Source organism: Oryzias melastigma, linkage group LG8 (genome assembly GCF_002922805.2).
Source record: "Oryzias melastigma strain HK-1 linkage group LG8, ASM292280v2, whole genome shotgun sequence".
Taxonomy (NCBI): domain Eukaryota; kingdom Metazoa; phylum Chordata; class Actinopteri; order Beloniformes; family Adrianichthyidae; genus Oryzias; species Oryzias melastigma.
This window is the reverse complement of record NC_050519.1, coordinates 20,357,059-20,379,180: the sequence shown is the minus strand read 5'-3', so window position 1 is coordinate 20,379,180 and position 22,122 is coordinate 20,357,059. Positions and strand designations below refer to the sequence as shown.

The window sequence follows — 22,122 nt, the reverse complement described above, 5'->3', positions numbered from 1 at the left end:
GCAAAGCTGTTCCTTCTTGTTGCAGGTTTGGACCTCCGTTTCTAATGAGGGAGGACCGGTCTATTTCCTGGGAACAGCTGCAGCAAAGCATCCTCAGCAAGCTGTATTACCTGATGATTAATGGAGCGCAGGCGCAGGTACTGATCATTATTTGATGATGATTAAAATTTTATTTTCTTCTGATGTTCTTGCTTCTCCTTCAAGCAAAAAAACAGCACAGGTGCAGGAGCGTCGGCACGTTCCCTGATGTGTCAGCACTGCAGAGGTTTAAGTCGACTGTATTCAGGGTCCCAAAGGAGTCTGCTTTATTTTCATTTTCTGATTAGTATATTAAAAAAAATGAAAATAAACAACTTAACTGGCAGAAAAAGAGCATCTTTACATGAACAAGACAAACTGAAAATCAGAAATTAAACTCAGTTATTTTTGGCAAATACATTTGTCCCCAAAAAACTCAGTTTTAAGCCTTTGTAGAGAAAACTTTATTTTAAAAGTTTATGTATTTTGTAATTTTGTGTTTCAGGCGATGACCCACCCACCCTTGAATTAGGTCTCGTCTGATTGGTTAACTTACTTGATTCGACCTCTTTAAAGTCCCCCTATGACCATTTTTTTAATTAAAAAAAACTTTCCCAATAGTGTTTTAATTATGATTATGAAGTTTTTCATCTTAAAAAGTCATTTTTCATGTTGATCTGAAGCCTCTGTTTCTAAAATCTCCTCTGATGGGGCGTGGCTTTTGGAGCCCCGCCCCTGATCCCCCCAGTCTGATTATGACAGCTCTGTAGGTGTTCACACACCAGCAGCAATGGCGTGCATTCAAACGGCCTCTTTCAGTGAAAAATCAATGCAAACTTAGACCAGAGTCCCTGGGAAAATAATGAAGGTTCTTCCACAATTAATGAAAGTAAAATTATTCCCATTTTATGAAAACTGAGATATTTACAGAAAACATTTAATGTCTTGGGCCGTCTAAATGTATAAACCTGCAGGTGGACCACGTGGAATTTTTATACAGTTGTAGAAAGCTGAACCGTATGGTTATAGTGTACACTTATACAACACAAAGGGTAATTAAGGGTGAAGTAGGTGAGAAGCAGGCCTGTTTTATGGATTTAGTGTAGTTTGTGAGGGCATCCTACAGGTTTTTTCCGTATCACCTGCACACCCTGTTTGAGCAGCATTTGCCCTCGATCAGTAAGGAGCCAGTATACGCTCAACGAGTGTGGCATTAGGGCAACGTACGACAGAATAACTTACATTATCCTTGCAAATACTTCCCAGTAAACGTACCATATACACAAAAATGATATGTTTCACTTTCATGACGTCCTTTAAGGTGGCTGCATGAGCCTCAAGAGAACTACAAGAAACACCTGTGCTCCTTTAAGATGCAGCTCCTCCTCTCTACGACCCTCTACAGACCCTAACAACGAGTGTATATAACTAATGCTGAACCCACTACAGAACACTGACATCAGAAAAAGCAGTTTGCTGTGCAGTTTTTCTGTTTTTGTGGAGTTGTGGAGCCTTTTTGACTTATTTCTCATGTGAAGCCCAATAACTTCTCACTGCATAAAAACACCAGAACAGTATGGTTTATGCTACACGTCCTTAGCTGCAATTCTATTGATAAATGGACACAAAACTAAAAAAAAATAAAATTAGTAGTAGTTTTTCAGGCTCAAAGTATCTGGTGCAAACGAGAAACAAAAGCGTGTTTTCCACTGAGCGGTTTCGTACAGTCCGGTAAAGTCCGGTCTTTTAAGCTTCTCAGTTATAAAATTGACCCATTAACCCAGACTGAACTGTGGATCCTGTTATTTGTTGGTCCAGTTAGCACAGAGCTACTGTTAAAACCTGTTGCTTAACGGTTATTACAGGATAAACATTTATTGAACACTCTAAAACTACATTTTTAAACTTTAAAACGGTAACTTTTTAACATAATTATGAACTAGATATGTAGCATTACCTGCTATAATGCTAGTGTGAATGCTGTAAGCTGAATTTAGCCGCTGAAGATGCTGAAATTGATAGCTAAAAACACTGAAGTTAATAGCTTAAAACACTCAGGTTGATAGCCAGTTAAAATATTGGCTGAATGCCAAATTAGCCTAAAAAACAGATTAGCCAAAACAGCTAGCATGTAGCTGAAAAACCAGGTAAACTTCAAAATATCCTAAAAAACTGAAAAAAGCCTAAATTAGCCAAAACAGATTGTGTGTAAATATTAGCTTAACTCCAACACTGTAATGAACAGGCAGAGACTGATGGATCCATGTGCAGAGGGTTTATTATGAGTGAAAGGAAAGTGAAGGCAGATGAAGGCTGAGGAGGCAACGGGAACAGGCTTCCAGCTGGGATCAGGGGTTTTTCTGAGCGAAGACAGAGATGAGTTATGCTTGAATGCACAAGACTTCGCACTGAGCTTGGCTAACTGTTTATTATAAATAGAGACTAGGTTATGCAGATGAGAGACAGGTGTGTGACAACTGAGTGAACCAGCTGGGAGACTTCCGGGTATGAGAGCAAAGGCAGATGGGAAACGTGACAGGAGAATCAGGAAGTAGTTAGTACTCAGGTGACAATTCCCGTTGATGAAAGAGGGGGAGACGGGACAGATTCCTGACAAAAACAGCCTAAAAAAACTTTAAAAATAAAGCCTAAATTAGCCAGGTAGCATGTTGCTGAAATATATTCTAAACTCCAAAATAGCCAAGCAAAGTCCAAAAAGCTAGCATGATGCCAATTTTTAAAAAGTAACTTCTTAACATAATTATGAATAATAAAAAGGCAGGAATATTATTCCAGAATAAATCAACTTAAACCTTAAATAGCTTTTAATATTTTACTCTCCATGAAAATATATTTTGTCAAAATTATACAAGTTAGAAATGAGCACAAGATAACTTCGGGTTATTAGTAATAATAAAATAAATCTGGAGGGCCGGATCCGGCCCCCGGGCCTTGACTTTGACATATGGGCTCTAAGTGCTCTCTACAATTTTCCCTGTGTATTTCATAAGAACAGTTCATCTACTTCTTGAAATTTGTGGAGCTAAAATAATGTTTTCATGTGTAGAAAACTCCCCACAGAAAGGACCCAGCTGGGATTTGAACCAAAGCCTTTTTTTTGCTGTGCAGTGGCAGCGCTAGCCTCCTCACCGCTCTGCAGCCCCACGATCAGAACCGTACTGTGCCTGCTTTTGTCCGAGTGTTGAGCGTGGGCGGCTTTGGAGCTGGGGCTTCCTGCCAGGCTGGCTGGCACACACCTGTTTCTGAGCAGGTCTGTTGGCTCAGGACGGAGCAGAACATCCACCCACAAAGTCAGCATGAGAAAGCCGGGACTGCAGGTCCACTCTGCACCCACCAGCACCACTCCAGAGCCAGGCCGAGCAGTGTAGGCAAGGTCATTCTTCCCCGCTCAATATTCAGCGTTGAGAATCGTGGAACTCCATTCAAAATGGGATATAGAACAGTATAGGGAGAGTTGTGTGAATATTTTAAAATATTTATTGTTAAAATGGCTGCTATGTGCCATTTTTTATTACTTGAATCACATAAAAATGCAAATTTTCTTCCATTGGTCAGATGTGCTCTTATATGTTAATTAAATTTTGATTGATTTGGTCAAACATTTACTGGTTGGACGTTTTCTTTTAAAACTTTTGGAAGGACTGATTTCTGCCCCTCAGTGAGCATTAGAATAGATTTGCATTTATATTGCTGCGACAGTCAGTGATGCATGGTAATGAAGTCTGATCAGGCAGGCTTGTTGGCCTATCAGCCTCCTGCGCCTGGGTTAAGCAGGAGAACGTCGGCTTTGTTTAGAAAACTGTAAAACAAAGGAGATGACGATACAAAGGCAAACTGTAGCTCTTTGTCTAATCAATTATTTACTTCTCCGAGGACAAAGGCTCCATTTTCCTGGTTGAACATTCCAGCGTCTCTCCTCTGCCGTCAGAGTGCAGGTTTTACTCAACTTGCTGCTCTCCTGGCTTTGAAGACGAGGAAGAGAAGAGGCAGGTGCAACACTTCCTATATTCTTCTGCTCCGTTCTGTCAGCCATGTAATTAAAGCCAGGCTGTAGAGTTTAATGGGTTTGGGAAAGGCAGCGCAGCTCAAAACAGATGTTTCTCCTGAAATCTCCACCTTGTTAACATGATCTGTAGTTTTTAACCAATTATGTTGATCATTGGGAGTTCAGCTTCAAACGTGCTGAAGTGACAGCCATGCTTGGACAAGATGGCGTGATGCCCCGCAGCACAACGATGTTAATTTAGCAGCAAACTTTATTACAGAACCAATCATCCGTTTTTATATGACACTCCTCTGTGCTTAAAGACCCACTGCCATGGAAAGTGTGTTTCTGATGTTTGTAACATCTTCTTGTGGCATTTTATTGACTATGGAGGACATCCATAAAGAAAATTAAGGTTAAAATTGCATCTCTGAGTATTTATTTTTCAAATCATTGTGAAATATGAGCAGATGGAATCAAAAAGAGCTTATTTGTGGCATAGAAAACACTCTGCTCCCTGCTCCGCTCCATTCTGATGCAGACAAATAGATCCATGTACGTCTTTGTTTTCCTCGATTACACCTAAAAACAGCACGGTTAAAAAAACTGCTGGGAACGCTTTGGAAATAGATCAAAAGATGATCAGAGTGGGTCTTTAAAGCACAAATGATTTGAAATCGAAAACTAACCTCTCAAATTTTAATATTTGTCATATTTTTAGTTAAAAACAAACTATGTGTATACAAGCTTATGTATACACCACACAATAATTTGTTCGTAAAATAGCAGAAGACAGGGCCAGTGCTGGGCTTAGGCGACCTAGGCGGCTGCCTAGGGGGACATCTAATGGAGAGGGCACCAAATCCCAATGATTAATATTTTTTTTTATTATTGTATCTTTTTAACATTTTGACACACCACGCGTTTAGTGTAAAAAAAAATGCAAAAATATAAATAGAATAACTCAAAAGTTTGATGTAAACCGGCACACTGTTTTACTGCTGTTAGTGTTTCTTTAAAGCTTTAAGGATGAAAAAGCAACAAAATAAGCTTTAATGGGGAAAAAAGGAAGGAAGAGGGGGAAAAAATGGGCTCAAAGCTGAGGTTTTCTGTTTTATTTACATTCATTTGCTTGGAAATTCACCACCCCACCCCCCGCCTTTTATTGGTGGAAAAATACTAATTTAACTGCCAATCTAGCTTTTTTTTCCCCATATTTTTGAACCTATAATAACTGAAGTCTCTTACCACTGTCAAAACTACCATGCTCTCCCTACAGTGACTATATGGTGACGCAGTGGTTAGCACTCCTGCCCCATAATTAGAAGCTCCTCGCATCATGTTGACTAATAATCAGTTAAGTTTTGAGAAATAAAAAAAATTTACACACAGAATTCCTAATAATAAACTAATTCAAAATAAATGTATTATAAATTTAGAATCTACATGAAGCTTACCCTTTTCTTTCTGTAACAACATAGACTTTTTTCTAATTATTTTATTTGTAGTTTTTGTAACCAGATCTTATTTATTGATCATTAATATTTTACAAGTAGGCTTTGTGGCTCTAATTTCAAATTTGTTTTTATCGGCTGTAAAGAAAATTTACGTTCCTCCAAGATCCATATTCCATCATTTAAACAAAACCTTGGTTATATAATAGTTTTTTTGTTTGTTTGTTTTTCAACTTCTTTGACTACTTTTTTAATAGAAAAGTAAATAAATAGATCTTTAAAATTATTTGGATTTGATGACGTTTGTTGTTTGTCTGTGTGACTTTATATTTCCTGTTGTGTTTTTTAAAAGTAGAAAAGTGTTCATTCTGTGGGTGTTTTCACTTCCACACAATATATCAATACAGAATGTGTTATGAGTGTTTTAAAGCATGTGAGCAGTTACATAACAGAGAAAGTGTTATAATCATTTAAAGTTCATTTGCTCCACATTCATGTCATGATAGGTGGTAGGCCCGAAGATTACAGGGTTTGTTTCAGGAAAACTGTAATAAATCCACCTATAAGTAACACAAAGACAGACAGCTAAAACCAAAGGGAGAAAAAATCTCAATTCATGATAATAAACCAAATTCTTAGTCAGTTACTGGGCTGTAGCTTTCTAGGCTTTCTACGTCTTTATTATTTATTTTAGGACTTCAGAATAAATTTACTGTGCATCTATAAAAAAAAGTGTATACATATAACCATCTTTTTCATTTTGGTCTTCTTTTTTGTAGTTTTTAGGCATATCTAGTTTTTATTCACATAAAGGAAAAAACGCATTGATGGTAAACATTGACCAGTGTACAGGAATTCATCTGACTGTACTAGTGCATCCATTACATTTCTACATAGGAGGTGGAGGAAAGTTCAAATCTAGTTTGTAAAGTTTGAAAAACAGCAGTGATGTGAGGGTTTTCTACAAAACCACGTGTTTAGGTGGAGGATTAAAAAGACTCAACAGAAGGAAGAAGATCCTTTTTAGAAACTTAATTCCAAATTTAATTTCAGCATTTCTTTTGTATGACTCGGCCAGGATTTGACCCTCCAATCACTGGGTGGACACTCCACCACTGGCCGCTCAGCTGGTGTGGACGTTTCAATGGACCAAACAGTGACCTAAAGTCATTTCTTGTTGTGTATTCAGATTGGACACATTAAATTTTGAATCTTCAAAAGTTGAAAATTCTCGTTTTAGTGAATGTTTAGTATATATGTGCATTGATTTATTCTTATCAATTTAGAAATAATTTTTTCCAGAAAAATACCAACCCCAGATCAGCAGCTTCCTGCTTGACCTCTTAAGTCCCGTGCTAAATGTTTGAGCTAACCCTGGACATGTGTAGTCTCAGGGCTCCAGTCAACTTTTTTTGTCTGCTGACCTCTATTAATCCAGCTTTAAAAGTGCTGTCTGTTGGTCATTGCCAATTTTTTTTGTCAAATTAAAATAAACTTGTTTAGTTCTTGAAAATATAGTCAAAAACTGTATCTGTGCTGCCATCTGCAGGTTGAATCAAGGTACTGCAGTTGAATTTTGTGATTGGTCAAACCATGTAAGTTTCAGATGTCTGATGTCATGATCTGCAGCTCCAGTAATGATAACAGTCCTGTTCTCCAGCCACACCCCTCTGACTGGATTTTTAAATTTCAGCTGAGGGTGGAGTCAGCCTCCAACTTCCTGGTTTGGTTACCCTTTAAGGAGAATTAGTGGCAGCATAACCCAAAATGTAATGTTTGTGCATGTGGACGGCAGGTCTTGAGAAGTTCAAAAGAGAACGAAAAAGTATTTTTTAAATGGATATTTGTATTTTTGAAAAAGAATTTTGGGGAAACTTTTCTCAGTTCTCTCTTTCTAGTTTTTCCTCATATGATGGGTAGACGTTGTTTTTTGTTAAACTTTTTCGGATTCTCAGCGTCATGGATGAGGGGCAGTAATTCAGAAATATTGTTTCCCTGTTTTCCAGGATTTGAACATTCCAGCAGCTTCTTTTGTTGAACCTAAACAAAGCGTTCCCAATGCGCTCGCTGCGATGTGATCCCTGATATCACAGAGACTCGGCGGGCCTGAAGCTGCCTCTCTAGTACCGGGGTGGCTGTTTGTTTGATCTCAGCCAGTGGCGTCACTCCACAATTCAGGAGAACAAGAGGAAATCAATTTCATTTCTGCAGAGCCTTGCTTTATTCCTAAAGCCTTCCCATCTATGCAGATCTCTGAGTAATATTCCTTGGCCTCGGGCACGGAAAAAGATATTAGCAGCGTGTTTGCCTCCTCATCTTCAGCTCCCGTTTTTATGCGGTTCTGAGGATTATGTGGAAAAAGTCTGGTGGTTTTAGGGGTAAAAACTGGTAAATGCAGGTCCAAATCTGTGTTTTAAGACAGATCACTGCCATCTTTTTCTGCTCAAAGCTCAATAAAAACGTCTAGACTCCTTTCAAAGTTACTGGAATTAAAGGGAAAAAAACATGAATGAATCAGGGAATTGAAAGATCTTCTCTTTTCAATCTTTAGGAGGTGAGAATAAGAGAACTGAGTACATGCTGCACATTATTTTGTTTGTTGCTATTATTTATCATATGCTGTTGTTTTTGCAACATATTTAGCTTTAAATTGTTGCAATTTTTAAGGTGCAAAGCCACATGAAAGAAAAGGGAAATGGATTTGTGGCTTATAGCATGTCCTGAAGACTCTCAGAAAACACCAGAGGAGGACATAAAAGTAAAAGTCTTGATTGAATTGTTCTGTTTTTCAGAATGCCAGAGTGCTTTTCAACATCCGTGTGGTGGGAGGCTCCGCCTTCTACAGCTACCTGTCGCCTCAGGATGCTCGGCCGCTCTACCACCCTGCTGTGGAGAGGTAAGGAGGCTGAAAACAAGAATCCACAGTCAGGATCCTTTTGGGGGAAATCACTCTGGTGCAAGAGCTGCTGTTTGTGCCGGATGTGCTAAATGAGGCAGCCAGAACTGATGAGAGGACTTTATAATTATCAGCTGTTAATCTCTGGCTGTCAGTTCCCTCTGCAGCATCTATCACAGCACAGAAAAAGAAATGACAGACAGGCAGGAGCACGTCTCGTTTCCCCTGATGCTTTTCTGACAATCTGCTTCAAAACACGTATGAATGGTGCTGAGAATCCATCTTTGTTTGTTCTCTTGTCATCTTGTATTTTAAAATCTTGTTTCACCTCTTGAACACCTCAACTGTAAACAGCAAGGTGTTCTACTTAAATTCTATTGTCAAATAAGCTTTAAACCAATGGTGACAAACTCGATCGCACACGAGGCCAAAATCCAAAACACACCTTCGGTGGCGGGCAGAACAGGATAAACATTTATGAACACTCTAAAACTACATCTTTAAAACTTTAAAACTGTAACTTTTGAAATAATTATGAACTAGACACATACCTGTGATAATGCTAGTGTGAATGCTGTAAACTGAATTTGGCCACTGAAGAGGCTGAAGCTGATAGCTGATAATGCTGAAAATGATTGTTAAAAATACTGAAGCTGATTGCTTTAAATGCTGAAAATGATTGTTAAAAATACTGAAGCTGATTGCTTTAAATGCTGAAGTTAATAGCTGAAAATGCTAAAGTTAATAGCTGAAAATGCTAAAGTTAATAGCTGAAAACGCTGAGGCTGATAGCCAGCTAAAATATTGGCTAAATGCCAAATTAGCCTAAAAAACTAAAAAAAAAAAAAAAAAAAAGAACTTAGGTTAGCCAAAACACCTAGCATGTAGCTGAAAAAATAGCTAAACTCCAAAATATCTTAAAAAACTGAAAAAGACCTAAATTAGTCAGCTAGTGTGTAAATATTAGCCTAAAAAATGCTTTAAAAGAAAAGCCAAAACAGCTAGCATGTAGCTGAAATTTATGATTAACTCCAAAATAGCCTAAAAATGTTTAGTAAATGCAAAAATAATCAAAAAACCGAACAGAATGCTCATTTTTTAAACTTTAAAACTATAACTTTTTAACATTATCATGAATAATAAAAAGGCAGACATATAAAACCTTAACCTTACATAACTTTCAATATTTTACTCTCTATTAAAATATATTTTGTTAGAAATAAGCGCAAGAAAACATCGAGCTATTAATAACAATAAAAAAAACATGATCTGGAGGGCCGGATCCGGCCCCCGGGCCTTGACTTTGACACATGTGGTTTAGATGATTAAGAGACATGTTTTTAGTGGAGAAGCAGGTCAGAAATTGTAGAAGCATGTATAGGAAACATGTAGTCGATGTAACATATGTGTAGCAGAAAGCAAAGTGGGCCACGGCCCTGCACCAGCAGATCATTCAAAACTAGAGAGGTCAGAACTTCAGAGGGACCGGGATGTCTTCTCAACTTTGGTCCATTTTTAGCTCGACCTCAAGTCCCAGCACAATAATCCTGGGATTCATCCAAACGAATAAAAATTTTCTTTTCCATTCAAAGGTGAGGGTTAAGAGGGTCAAAGATCAAAGATTTTTTTATGCTTGAGTTTCTGCGATCTAGTTATGATTTTTTAAATATTCTATTGTTCTTTTATTACATTTTTTTCTTCTTTAATTGTTGGTGTGATCTTCAAGACCCACTCTGATGAAAATGGTGTTTTTAACATGTTTTTGTGGCATTTTTCTTATGATGGAGGACATATATAAAGAAAAATTCAGCTTCAGGACCACCGTAAAAAGATATTTGATATTTATTTTATTCTATATGATTAATAATTATTTTGCAAACTTCTACATGTTTCATTGACTCAGCTGTTTTAGATTTTATTTAATCGTTAAAAAAACACCATAAAGACAGAAACAAATAAACCATGTGGGAGTGAGGTGGGTTTTTTTTATTTTTTTTAAAGGAGGTTAAAATTTTCTCGCTGTTCCTAAGAAGTGATTAACAGACAGAGAAGAGTCTTCCAAAAGGTGGGATTTCTAGTCTTTTATAATCGGGTGATTTAAAAAGACGAGCGGGAATACACCTTTAGACAAGGTGTTTATCACCTGCCAAACTCTTAATCTTTAATCCAGCAGAACATCTTCAAAACATTTCTATTTTTATGAACTGGGAAAAAAAACAAGTTTAAAATATCACCCCAATAAACTCATATTTTTAGTTTAACCCTTTAGCTTCAGCGTTTATGTTCTTTGATTATTTTTTTAATTGCTAACATGATCAACGTCATTCCAGTAGATTCTGAAGCAGAAAAGCGGCGATTTCGCCGCTTTTCTGCTTCAGAATCTACTGGAATGACGTTGATCGTGTAAACGGTTGAAAAGTAACAGTATGTTAAAGCTTTTGGGTTCAGCATCCTCTGATAAACGATCCGTCCCTGCATATCAACCTTTGGCCTCCTCCTTCTCCTCAAGTCTCGGACTTGATTTCCCGGCTCCAGCTGAAACGCTCAGACGTCAGGCGCGCTCAAACGCTCCTGTCTGAAGGCTTTCACTTCCAGGAGGGAAGTGCGATTTCAAAGAGGTGATTTGGAAGGTCTTGAAAGGACTTCCATTTGGGCAGCTGTTAAGCACAGTTCATTCTTTCACTGAATGCTGCTGATGGGGGAAAACGCTTACGAAATCTTTTGAAATGCAAATTCAAAGCTGACTGCGTCGCAGAAAGTCGGGTAATGATGGTGTTTGAACTCAGAAATATGATCTGTCCCCAACTCAACCCATGGAGCTGTCAAAGTACGTGAGGCGGTGTAGTTTGCCTCCCTCTTTCTGCCCAGACGGGGTCGTTTGGTCATTTATCTGTGGGTGTACGGTTTGTGTTATTAGACTTTGTTCTGGACAGATGTAATCAGTGAGTTAGTGAAGGTGATTTTTGATATCAGGATCATCAATCCAGTAGCTTTCAGAGTGTCCTTTCTTCATCTTCATCCACTTCAATCCCAAGTTAGAGGAATTAAAAACTACCCACTTTCTGGGGTGGAGTCTACAGCAATAAACCTCTCTTGTTGGTCGATTACTTTCAAAATGTAAAGGTGTTAAACTCTGGTATAAGAGGGAAAAGTACGTCAGAACAGATACGGAAACAAAACAAAAATGTGTTTTTTGCTAGTTTGTTTGTGGAGTTAAAAACTATGCTTTAGAAATACTACAGACATATTTTTTACTAGATAATAGTAAAGAACACTAAAAATACTACAGAAATAGTCAAGTAAAATACTTAATACAAAAAATATTATTAATAAATTATACAGTGAAAAGATATAATAAAGTAAAAATACTAAAGAAACACTAAATATAAAGAATACTAAAACACTGAAGAAATACAAAATATAAAGGATACTAAAAAATACTGACGAAATACTAAATATAAAGGATACTAAAAAATACTGAAGAAATACTAAATATGAACAATACTAAAGAAATACCAAATATAAAGAATACTAAAACACTAAAGAAATACCAAATATAAAGAATACTAAAAAAAAATACTTACACATGCTAAAAATAAAGAAATACAAAAAAATACTAAAGAAATACTACATAAAAAATACTAAAGATACACTGAATTTGAAAACATACTAAAAGATATACTGGGCGTGAAGAATACTAAAAACACTAAAGAAATACTCAAAATACAAAAGAAATACTAAATATAAAGAACACTAAAATACTTAAGCAATACTTTAGAAATACTAAAGAATTTAAACGTATTTAAAAATCTGAATCTTAATAATAAAGTAGAACAATTTACTCTGTGAAGTTGAAAGTATGGGTTAAATGTTTCTATAATAGAAAGTATAGATATGAAGAAATAATTTTGAGTTACAGACACATATTGTTTGGTTTATGTCACAAATTATGCAACACATTATTTTTGTACAAATCAGTAATAATTATATTTTGTCCATTTAAAAAAAACTGATTTAAAAAATAATAGACTTCTTAAAATATGTATTAAGACAGGAAAGTAATTGAATTATAATTAGTAGTAAAATCTGTAGTTTTTATGTCTTCTCAATCCTAATTTTGCTCTATTGTCTCTAAATAGTCTTTTTAACATGTTTTTGTGACTTTTCCCGGATGATAGAGGCCATACGGTGTGATCATGGTGCTAAGGTTGGGCAGTTGTCCTCAGATCAGAAAATTGCAGGCGCAGTTCCCTGCCTTGCCCACTGGAAGACACCAAACCCCGCATTGTTCCTGGTGGTTATAGGTTAGCGCCATCAGTGTGTGAATGTGTGTGTCAATGAGTGAAAGTGACTGAGAGTGTAGAACACCTGGGGTCTTTCACAAGGTTGTAAAGCGCCACACATGTATATGTTATTTTATCATATGTTAAGGAAATTAGGCTCAAATTAACATTTTTTGTATCTTTTTGTTATTGTTGTGAATCAACAGCAGATGAAAAAATGCAATAAAAAATGTGTGTGATGTAGAAAATTTACTATTACATTTTCTTGCTCAAGAGATATTTACCTTCACTTCACCTGAGTCAGCAGCAAAGACAACTAATAAACAAAAAACTAACAATAGGAGCCCACACTTTGTTTAAATGTTATGTAAATCAAATAATAAAAAACAACTATAAACAAAAATAATGTTCATATTTTATGCATGCTCCAATAAATGACTAACTGATAGTAAAAATGCGGCAAATTTAGCAAAATATATGAAAACAAGAAACAGGAAAACCCCAAACTGAAGACTTCTCTAATTAAATAAACAATGGCAACTTGAAATCTGCATTTGAAATGTTCCACAAATACACAAGTAAAAACGTAAATTCTTGGTTCTTTAAATAGTTTCAAAATAATTTTTTTTTATCTTTTTTAGGACATTGTGGGTTTTTCTAAAGGGCTGCAGCAATGCTGACATCTAGTGGTTATAAAAGTGTAATACACAACCCACTCTGATGTTTGGGAACCAGCTCTTGGAAAACATTGAGCAGAAACATTTTTTCTATTTTTTAAAGAACTGTTTGGTTTAAATCCACTCGATCACATTCCGTATCACCGCTTCCTGTCCTCTCCAGAGCTCTGAAGCTGTGTGGTTCTGGTGGACCTCCTCACGTGAAGCTGATCATCGAGTGGGAGCACAGAATCAAAGACTGGTCAGAGAACCTTCCTCTGTTTTCAGAGCAGCCGGTGTGTTTTTACTCAACTTATCCTCTGTTCCAGCCTGTTCGGTAACATCCACGAGGAGGTGGTGAAGGACGCCGAGAGCGTGAGGAGTCTGCAGCAGCAGCACGTCCAGCAGCACAGCTGCACCCTGGACGAGTGCTTCCAGCTCTACACCAAAGAGGAACAGGTTGCTACATTTTGTTCTTTTTCCAAAGCCAGTGTTGGTTTTTGTTGAAATATTACAACAATGCATGTGCATTGGAATCATTATTCTGGTTTTCAAGTTTTTTTTTTCTGCTTGATTTTCTATTTTTGTACTATTTGTGCCTAATTTTTTATTTTTGCAATTTCATTTTTCTCATAAAAACTGTTGGTTTTTGTGGCATTTTTTCTCTTAAAAGTTGGAACAAAAGTGAAACATTGAGCTAAAGGAATAAAGAATTTGACGTACTATATCAAAGTTGTTATTATTCTTCATGCCTTATTGCTTTATGATTTTATCATTAATATGTTACAGTTTTTAGTTAGTAACAAATGCTCAACAACATCCATATTCACCGTTTTTAAATTAATTCAAGAACATTTTTAATAGTTGAAGTGAAAATTAACAAAATCCTCTCAATATATTTCAGGTAGAAAACAATATTTAGTAGTCAAAAAAAGTAGCATCTGTTGCCATAGCAACAATGTGTAAATTTCCCAATGGTTTTAAGTTGATCTGGTTAATTTCTCTAGCAAATTATGAGGAATTTTCTGTTTTTTGTCATAACATTTTCTTAAAGTTTTAGAATAGATTCCATTTGATTGTCTTTCAATGGTTCTGCCATCTTGACTCATCATTTGTGTTGGATTCCGCAGCTTGCCCCAGATGACGCCTGGAAATGCCCACACTGCAAGCAGCTGCAGCAGGGCATGGTGAAGATGAGCCTGTGGACTCTGCCCGACATCCTCATCCTCCACCTGAAGCGCTTCAGGCAGGTGGGCGAGCGCAGGAACAAGCTCACCACCTTTGTGCACTTTCCCCTGGCGGGTCTGGACATGACGCCACACATGGTGCACCACAACAACGGCCCCCAGCAGCCCGGATGGAGCCAGTCCAGAAGGCCCGACCCGGCTCCTCCTGACTTCCTGTATGATCTGTACGCCGTCTGCAACCACCACGGAGGGATGCACGGCGGCCATTACACAGGTGGACGACTAAAAGACTAGTTAACAACAATAAAACAACCTTTTCACACTTCAGTGAAGCATGCTTCTGTCCTCAAACCTGCAGCCTTCTGCCGTAACTCCGTGGACGGTCAGTGGTACAGCTATGACGACAGCAGCGCCGAGTCGGTTCCAGAGGCCGAGGTGTGCACCAGAGGAGCTTACATCCTCTTCTACCAGAAAAGAAACACCATCCCTCCCTGGTCAGCCAGCTCCTCCGTCACCGGTTAGTCCTCCTCACCTCCTGCTTGTTTTCCTGCATTAATGGTTGAAATATTTTTAAAAAAATATGCTCTACAGGATCCACCAGCTCGTCCATCTCTGACCACTGGCTGGTGCGACTGACTGAGGGCAGCATGAGGGGCAGCGTGGGGTCAGCCGACCCCAGTCCAGTTCTTTTGGATCCCCAACAGGCTTCAGAGTCTCCTGAGTTGCCAGTGTTCAGAGACGAAGCGCCCAGAACTGCAGAAACAAGTGGGTGAAGGACAAAACTTAAATAAATGGAATAAAACCTTTCCTGTTGTGTGAATTTTTGCAGAACTCTAACTTTTTACAAATCAAGTATTTTTAAGTAGAGTAGTTTGATTTTATTTATTCCCAGCATGTGAAACAATGCAATCATCCTTAAAAGAAAAGTCACAAATCGAATTAAATAAATACATGTTTGAAAAGAGGATAAGCAGAGGTAAATGCTTATTAAAGCCTATTCCCTTTATGTCTTTTTCCAGTAACTTAAATAATTGAGCTTCTTAGCTTCTCTTTAATTTTGATAGTAAATAGTTTGATGTCCAAAGATTGTTAGTATTGATTTTCAAGGTTGTTCCACAGTTTAAACCCACACACTGATACACACATACTCTTCCTAACTGTTGGAATTATTGGTTGTTTAAAAATACCTTATAGACCATCCGTATGTCTGAATCGTTTTTGAATATTATGGGGTAATACTTTATTGTTAGCTTTATAGAGAAGTTTTGCTGTAAACAAATAAACTTAATAAAAAAATGTATTAATTTAGAAATAATATGTTGCTATGATCACAGTATCCAGCATTATGAATAGTGCTTTTTGCACATTTTTTAATCATTTGTAGTGTCATTTCTTTTGTTATTGCTCCATTCTTCAATTCATCTGAATTTAATATTATTTTTAACTATCTTTGAAAATATTGTTAATATAAAGGTTAAACAATTTGGGACCTAAAACGGAACCCTGAGGGACACCACATGTAATGCCCGCACATCTCGATTGGTATTCCCCTATTTTAACAAACTGTTGTCAATGAGTCAAATAACTTTTAATCCAGTTCCATGCTACCCCCTAATACCACAGCTATCTAATCATTAAAGTAGCACAGAATGATTGATTGTGTCAAAAGCTTTTTGGAGATCAATAACCCAATTTATTTTTTTTCTATCTGCCTTTTAAAAAATATTCAGATCAAAAAGTGTATCTCTTTGTGTCGATATTTGACCATAAAACTTCCCCTGTGATGGAAACACTTCTTTTCTTTTATCTTTTACCATTTTTTTCATTTAATTTGACTGATGTGGTCCCTTTTTGTTTAATGTTCAGGTTCATTCAACCCTTTTAGTGGTTATTTCAAGACTTATTTTGTTTTTGTCATTAGTAAAATGCTTTGGCAATATTTCATTTTTTTATTTTCTTAATTTTTATCCTGTGCTTTGGTTTGGTTACACACGCCATAAGTTTGTTTTCTGACTATATCATAACTACATATTTGAAACTGACTTTTTAGTGACAAAAATAAGAGGATTTTTCAGTTTTGTAACCCATTACCATCTGAGGCGTCATCGGTGATGCTTAAACACAAAATCTTTAACATCTTGTAACTTTTCAACCATTGTCAATGGTCAATGGTTGAAAAGTTACAAGATGTTAAAGATTGACAAGTTAGCAAATTGCTTAATTACTAGCTAAACTCCAAAATAGCCTAAAAATCCTCAGTAAACGAAATTTTTCATAAGCGTTAGCCTGTTGCAAAATAGAAGCTAAGCTGTAAATTATATAAAAAAACAGTAAATAATAAATTAGTAATTTTCAAAAAGCGTTTTGAAAATTACTCTAAAAGATTAAATCATCAATATATTTAAAGGCTTGTTGCTAATCCACCTAAAATTTTAAAATTTGAAGACTTTCTCATTCATTTCCTATAGGGCATATTTTGCTAAATATTTCAAAACTATAAAGTTTATGAGTACCAAGCATACAAGCAGTAATGTCCTGAAAAGGCTGAACATTTTTATACCAATCTTGCTGAAATTGCTGAAAGTGTGATTGAGTTTTTATGTGCTGAAAAACATACGGAAAGGAGGAGAATCACTATAATTCACACAATAAAAGTACAATTTTAACATGTATTGACCTTATTTCTCATAATACGTCTCACTACTGATCTTTATGAACTTTAAAAAAGCTTTCTTAAAGGTTTTACATAATATTTTCCCTTGTTTGTCAGATTCTGACCTCATGATTCATCTTCCTGCAGACGCTTTCGGAGCGAACCGCTTTGTCCGAGGAACCCAGGGCAGGAGTTTAAGCATGAGATCTCCAACTACGTCTAAAGAAACCCTGAACAAAGTTCTCCCACTGCGGTGGTCCTTTGGGTCCAAAGACCGCATCAAGAACTCGGTCCAAACCCAGTCGGAGGAGCTGGTGGAGTACCTGGAGTCCGGGCGCAGACCGAGGTGCACCAAAGACCCCATCATCGCGCTGGTGGCCACGCCCCCGCTGAGAAACGCACGCGGCAGGATACTTGAGGCGGGGCAGGACTGCAGCTCACCGAGCGGCAGCAGCCTGAGCGGCACCGACAGACTCAGCACAGATATTTGTTACTCCCCTAAGATCCCAGAAGGACAGAGCAGAAGCTGTGTGGACAGAATCCTCAGCCTGAGAGGAGCTGACGGAGGTCAGAGTGCGTCCAGAGAGGACGACTCTCTGAGGCCGGCTCTGCTGAAGAGACTGAGACCAGAGCAGGCCAGGCTGTTGGACTTCCAGCTCCACAAAGGGGCCATTCTGGGAGGTCAGATAAGCTATAGTGCCCCTCCAAGCAGAGACTCCACACTGAGAAGAACCAAGGTCCAAACAGGAGGGCCCTCCAGAGGCCAAAAAGACTCAGTCCAGGGCGGTGTGCAGCCTGAGGACAGGAGGGATCAGGGAGGAGAGGAGGGCTCAAGTCAAGACCTCCTCCTGTCCCATTTGAAGCCGGTTTTCATGAAGAAAGACATTCCTCACTCTCCAGTCAAGCTGCAGGAGAGGCGAATGAACGGACACCTGGGGAAGCTGGCGAGCAGCAACTTAGCCAAACTCTCCCTGTCCAACGGGACGCTGACCGCCGCGGCACTGGAGGAGAAGAGAGGCGGCTGCGTCCACAACTGCGACAGCCGTCTCTGCAAGCTTCAGCTGCTGAACGGGAAAGCTGGGAGTCTGGACCCCGTGGACATCCAGCGGGCTCACAGCTCCAGCAGCAAGCTGGACTTGACTTTCCGCAGGTGCGCCTCCCTACAGAGGAACGGGGAGGTGGCGGCTCCACCGCCGCACCGCCTCCTGCTGCCGGACAAGCCGGGCTCCTCCACGCTGCAGCGGGCGCGGTACAGCACCACCTCGCTGGGGAGGCACAGACTGGTCCCCGAGGCCTGCTCCTGAGAGCCGTTTGAAGGGAGTCGTGTAAGCACAAACAGTGTGTTCAATGCAGCCTTACCTCTCAGTCATCACACCTGGATGTTTATTATTGATTTTCCACAGCCTATCACATGACTTACTACGGCTTTTTTCTGTCATAAGTGCCTATGTGACAGTTCAGAATGACCCACTCACGGCTTCCAGAGATTCACCCAGCAGGAGGCGCCGCTTGACACCTCCTCCTCCTCCTCCTCCTCCTCCTCCATCATCAGTTCTGTGTCTTAAACTCAAACTATGCAGAGATGCATGCAAGAGAATGAGGGAAAACACCGTTTTGTTCGTCTAAATCATAATTTATTTTGTGTCTTTTACAAAGGGATACAATTAATATAAGCACTCAAATGATTGTTGTGGTATATTTTACTAAAACAGAAGGATTTATTTTGGAAAAACGGATTGTTTTTATTTTTGAAGCAATGAGAAGGTCCTAACACTGCACTGTAACCTGCTGTAAGAACATCCGTCTGTTGCATTTTTCATGCAGTTTCATTGATAAATGATTTCAACGGCTTCATATTTGAACTGTTACATAATGATGTTATTTTAAACCATGTTTGAGTTATTTTGGTTTTTTGTTTGTCGTTCATTTATTTTTCTGCTATGTAACATTTTTTTAAGTTAGAAATGTTGGGTTTTTTTGTGGTAAGTTTCCTGTTTTTGGTTTGTTTTAGATACCATTGTCATGGAATGGAAGTTTGACTTTAATTTTTTGGTTTTACAGTGTTTTCTTTTTTTAAATAACCTTTGCTATTCAAATCAGTTTTATTTATAGAGCACTTTTCCTGCTACAGAACCATTGACTATATATAGAGAACTGGACTGAGTGATCCTTCCCCCCTGGTGTTCCAAAACAGGAAGTACCCGCTGGTTCCAAGAATCCAAAATCATAGACTTCTATAGAGAAACAAACCGCTATTATTCAGTCATATATTTTAGAATAACCATTCTTGCTCTGATACCTTTTTTTTAAAACATTTTCCTGCTAACCCTATTTTTTTAAACATTTTTTTTCTTTATCGTAAGTTATTCAAGTATAAACGGATCAATCAGATGCCTCAGTAAAAGCATGAGGTGCTCGACGGCCCTCACCTTGAACGTTTGGTTGACAGATTCTCCTGAGCCGCTCTCAGTTCAAAAAGGTGTGGCCTTCTAACATGCTTACTCATGATTTGAGTTACCATAGAAACGTTGACTCAGACCGACTTGGACCAATCACAGTCATCTGGCTCCAACATGGCGACGTCCGTATCGTGCAAACGTGGCGACTGAATTTTTTTTTTTTCCTCTGGAGCCAGAAATAAGGCATTTTCTATGTGTGACGTCACACCCGCTCAGTCCAGTTCTCTATATACAGTAATCTGAATTCTTCCCTTCTCAGTAGTAGGGGTAGGGAGAAGGGAAGAATTTGGATCGGGTCTAAAAGTACAGAACACCTCTAAGTCCTTTACATTAAATAGTAATCATAATTTTAGGAAAAACGACAACACATGTACCTATTCTGTAAAATTAGTCTATAAAATCAAATTTAAACACGAGGAAATATAAAAACTGCTCAAAAATAAAGCTAAAAAAATTAGTTTTGCTATGCTAAGCTAAGCTGTACTATGCTACGCTATGTTACATTTCAAGCATTTTTACTACATTTTGTTACATAACACAAGATAATTAGGTTTGGATTTTTATTTTTAAGTTTTGTTTGACACTCTGGTTTTGTAAAAACACAGGAAGAAAAGGTTATAAAGTTTCCCTTAACTTTTTTCTCTTAATATTTCATCAAATCCAGTAGAGAACAGTAAATGAGTTAGTCAAAACAACAGGCAAACAAAAAGATGGTTCATAGAAACCAAACGCTTATTTGTGCACAAAGGTCAGCTTTCAAAGTCCACCCTTTATATTTGTGTTGGTTTATCTATCTGGCACAGGCCTTTACTGTAGCACATCAAATGAACAAAATATGACAGTGTATGGTGTCTTTTTTGTGTAAAAATGCAGAGGCAAGTGTTAGAAATATGTAATCAGAAAGATTTTATCTATATTCATTTATTTACTAATAAAAAATAACTGTATTCCTGACAAATATAATTAGAATTCAACAGCCAATACTGACATAAAAACTGTATTTTAAAGCAAATGGATTCTTTGGTTTTAATCAAGTGATTGCTTCAATTCATCTCTGTAGTCGAGTTGATGGGTGACGAGAATGAGAGAACCGAACGAGGAAGAAGAAAGATGACCATCTGCTCTGAGAGGAGGAGGGTGAGATGACAGCAAAAAAAGAAAAAAAAAACTAGGTCAGGATTCCTGCTGCTGTGAGAGAAACAAGAAAAATAAGTTTGATACAAAGTAAAGATGTTTGACCTTTACTAGAAAACAGCCAAAATAACTCCTAATAATTCCAAGCATGTTTTCGTCACACTTTACTGAAGTGTTAAATGCAACAAGACCCTGATAATTGCACTGTTGGATGATGGAACCAGTTTGTCAAAATCATCTGACTTTATTTGATCATATGAAGACATAAATAATGTATATATATTTTTGCATTATTCATTCTAAAACATGTGAAGCTTCCACTGGAAAAAAATAAGATGTGAAACTTAAAAAAAGTGTATTATTTACTTTCACATTTGTTTTTCACAGAAATCTATGCATTAGGATTTATTGAGTCTCCACTGATTGTTTTAATCTACACCATTGTTATCTCTCATGATCAATTAACCTACATTTCCTCCTAGTTTATGAAGGATGACTGAGACATTTTATTGGAAAACAATGTTAGTTATTTTTTAGTCTACATTTTATACTTAATGTGCAATTTAAAGATTAAAAACAAGTGTTTTGGAGTGTCAGGTTTTACAAGTTCTAACGAGGATTTATGGATAAGACTAAAGTTTCTGCATTGGACTGTGTGTAACACGCGTTTAGTGTACGGAAAGATTGCAAATTAAACACAGCTTTTCTCACAAAAAACATGTATGTGATTGCATTGACTTTTTTTTTATGAATATGAAAACGCTCAGCTACCACAAAAGAAAAAAAGGAACATTTGTGCATTTTTTAAATTATTATCTCCTAAATGTTAGATTCTTAGCAAATTGAATAGAATGTACATCCTAGAATTAAACTGATCCATATTCTTTCAGAATTCTGACTTTTATTTAATTTAAACTTTGCTGTTGTAGCCTCTACTAGCATTTAGAAAAATCTTAGTTAAAGAAAGTCTTACATTTTTTAAACCAGTATAATAAACACCAAAACATCAAATTAAAAAAAGTAAAACTGCAACACTTTTTGAAATGTAATTGATTATAATACCACTTGTCACTTAGTGTTTGAAGTGGAGATTTCTCTGCCGTGATGCCACGCCACGAACAGATGGTGTTTCCTGAGGAGCTGCGTTTGGTCAGTGGAGGCAGATGGCGGCTTTTGATGGCGATGGTGGCTGGCAGCAGCCATGGGTGGCCAGAGGAGTGTGGAGCTCTGCACAGTCACTGTGACAGGCAGCATGTGTCACAGAAACTCTCTTGATGAGTTAAAGGAAGTGGGGAAAAATCCGCCCTGACCAAGTCTGCCATCAGTGGGAGCAAGGTCATCTCAGCCTTTCACAAGTATTATAGTAGAAATGTTTA

The 22,122-nt window shown here is 37.7% G+C and overlaps 1 protein-coding gene across 1 annotated transcript in view; it reads left to right on the top strand.

The window, feature by feature from the left end:
- The window catches only part of usp43b (ubiquitin specific peptidase 43b), a 95,331-nt gene extending 76,026 nt beyond the window's left edge, over positions 1-19,305 (top strand). The window contains exons 8-15 of the mRNA XM_024272834.2: positions 26-137; positions 8,271-8,374; positions 13,498-13,575; positions 13,643-13,772; positions 14,444-14,774; positions 14,859-15,017; positions 15,092-15,265; positions 17,301-19,305. Of these exons, the coding sequence (XP_024128602.1) occupies positions 26-137; positions 8,271-8,374; positions 13,498-13,575; positions 13,643-13,772; positions 14,444-14,774; positions 14,859-15,017; positions 15,092-15,265; positions 17,301-18,457 (2,245 nt within the window). The 3' untranslated portion in view covers positions 18,458-19,305. The remainder of the gene's footprint in view (positions 1-25; positions 138-8,270; positions 8,375-13,497; positions 13,576-13,642; positions 13,773-14,443; positions 14,775-14,858; positions 15,018-15,091; positions 15,266-17,300) is intronic.
- Positions 19,306-22,122: the final 2,817 nt, after the last annotated feature.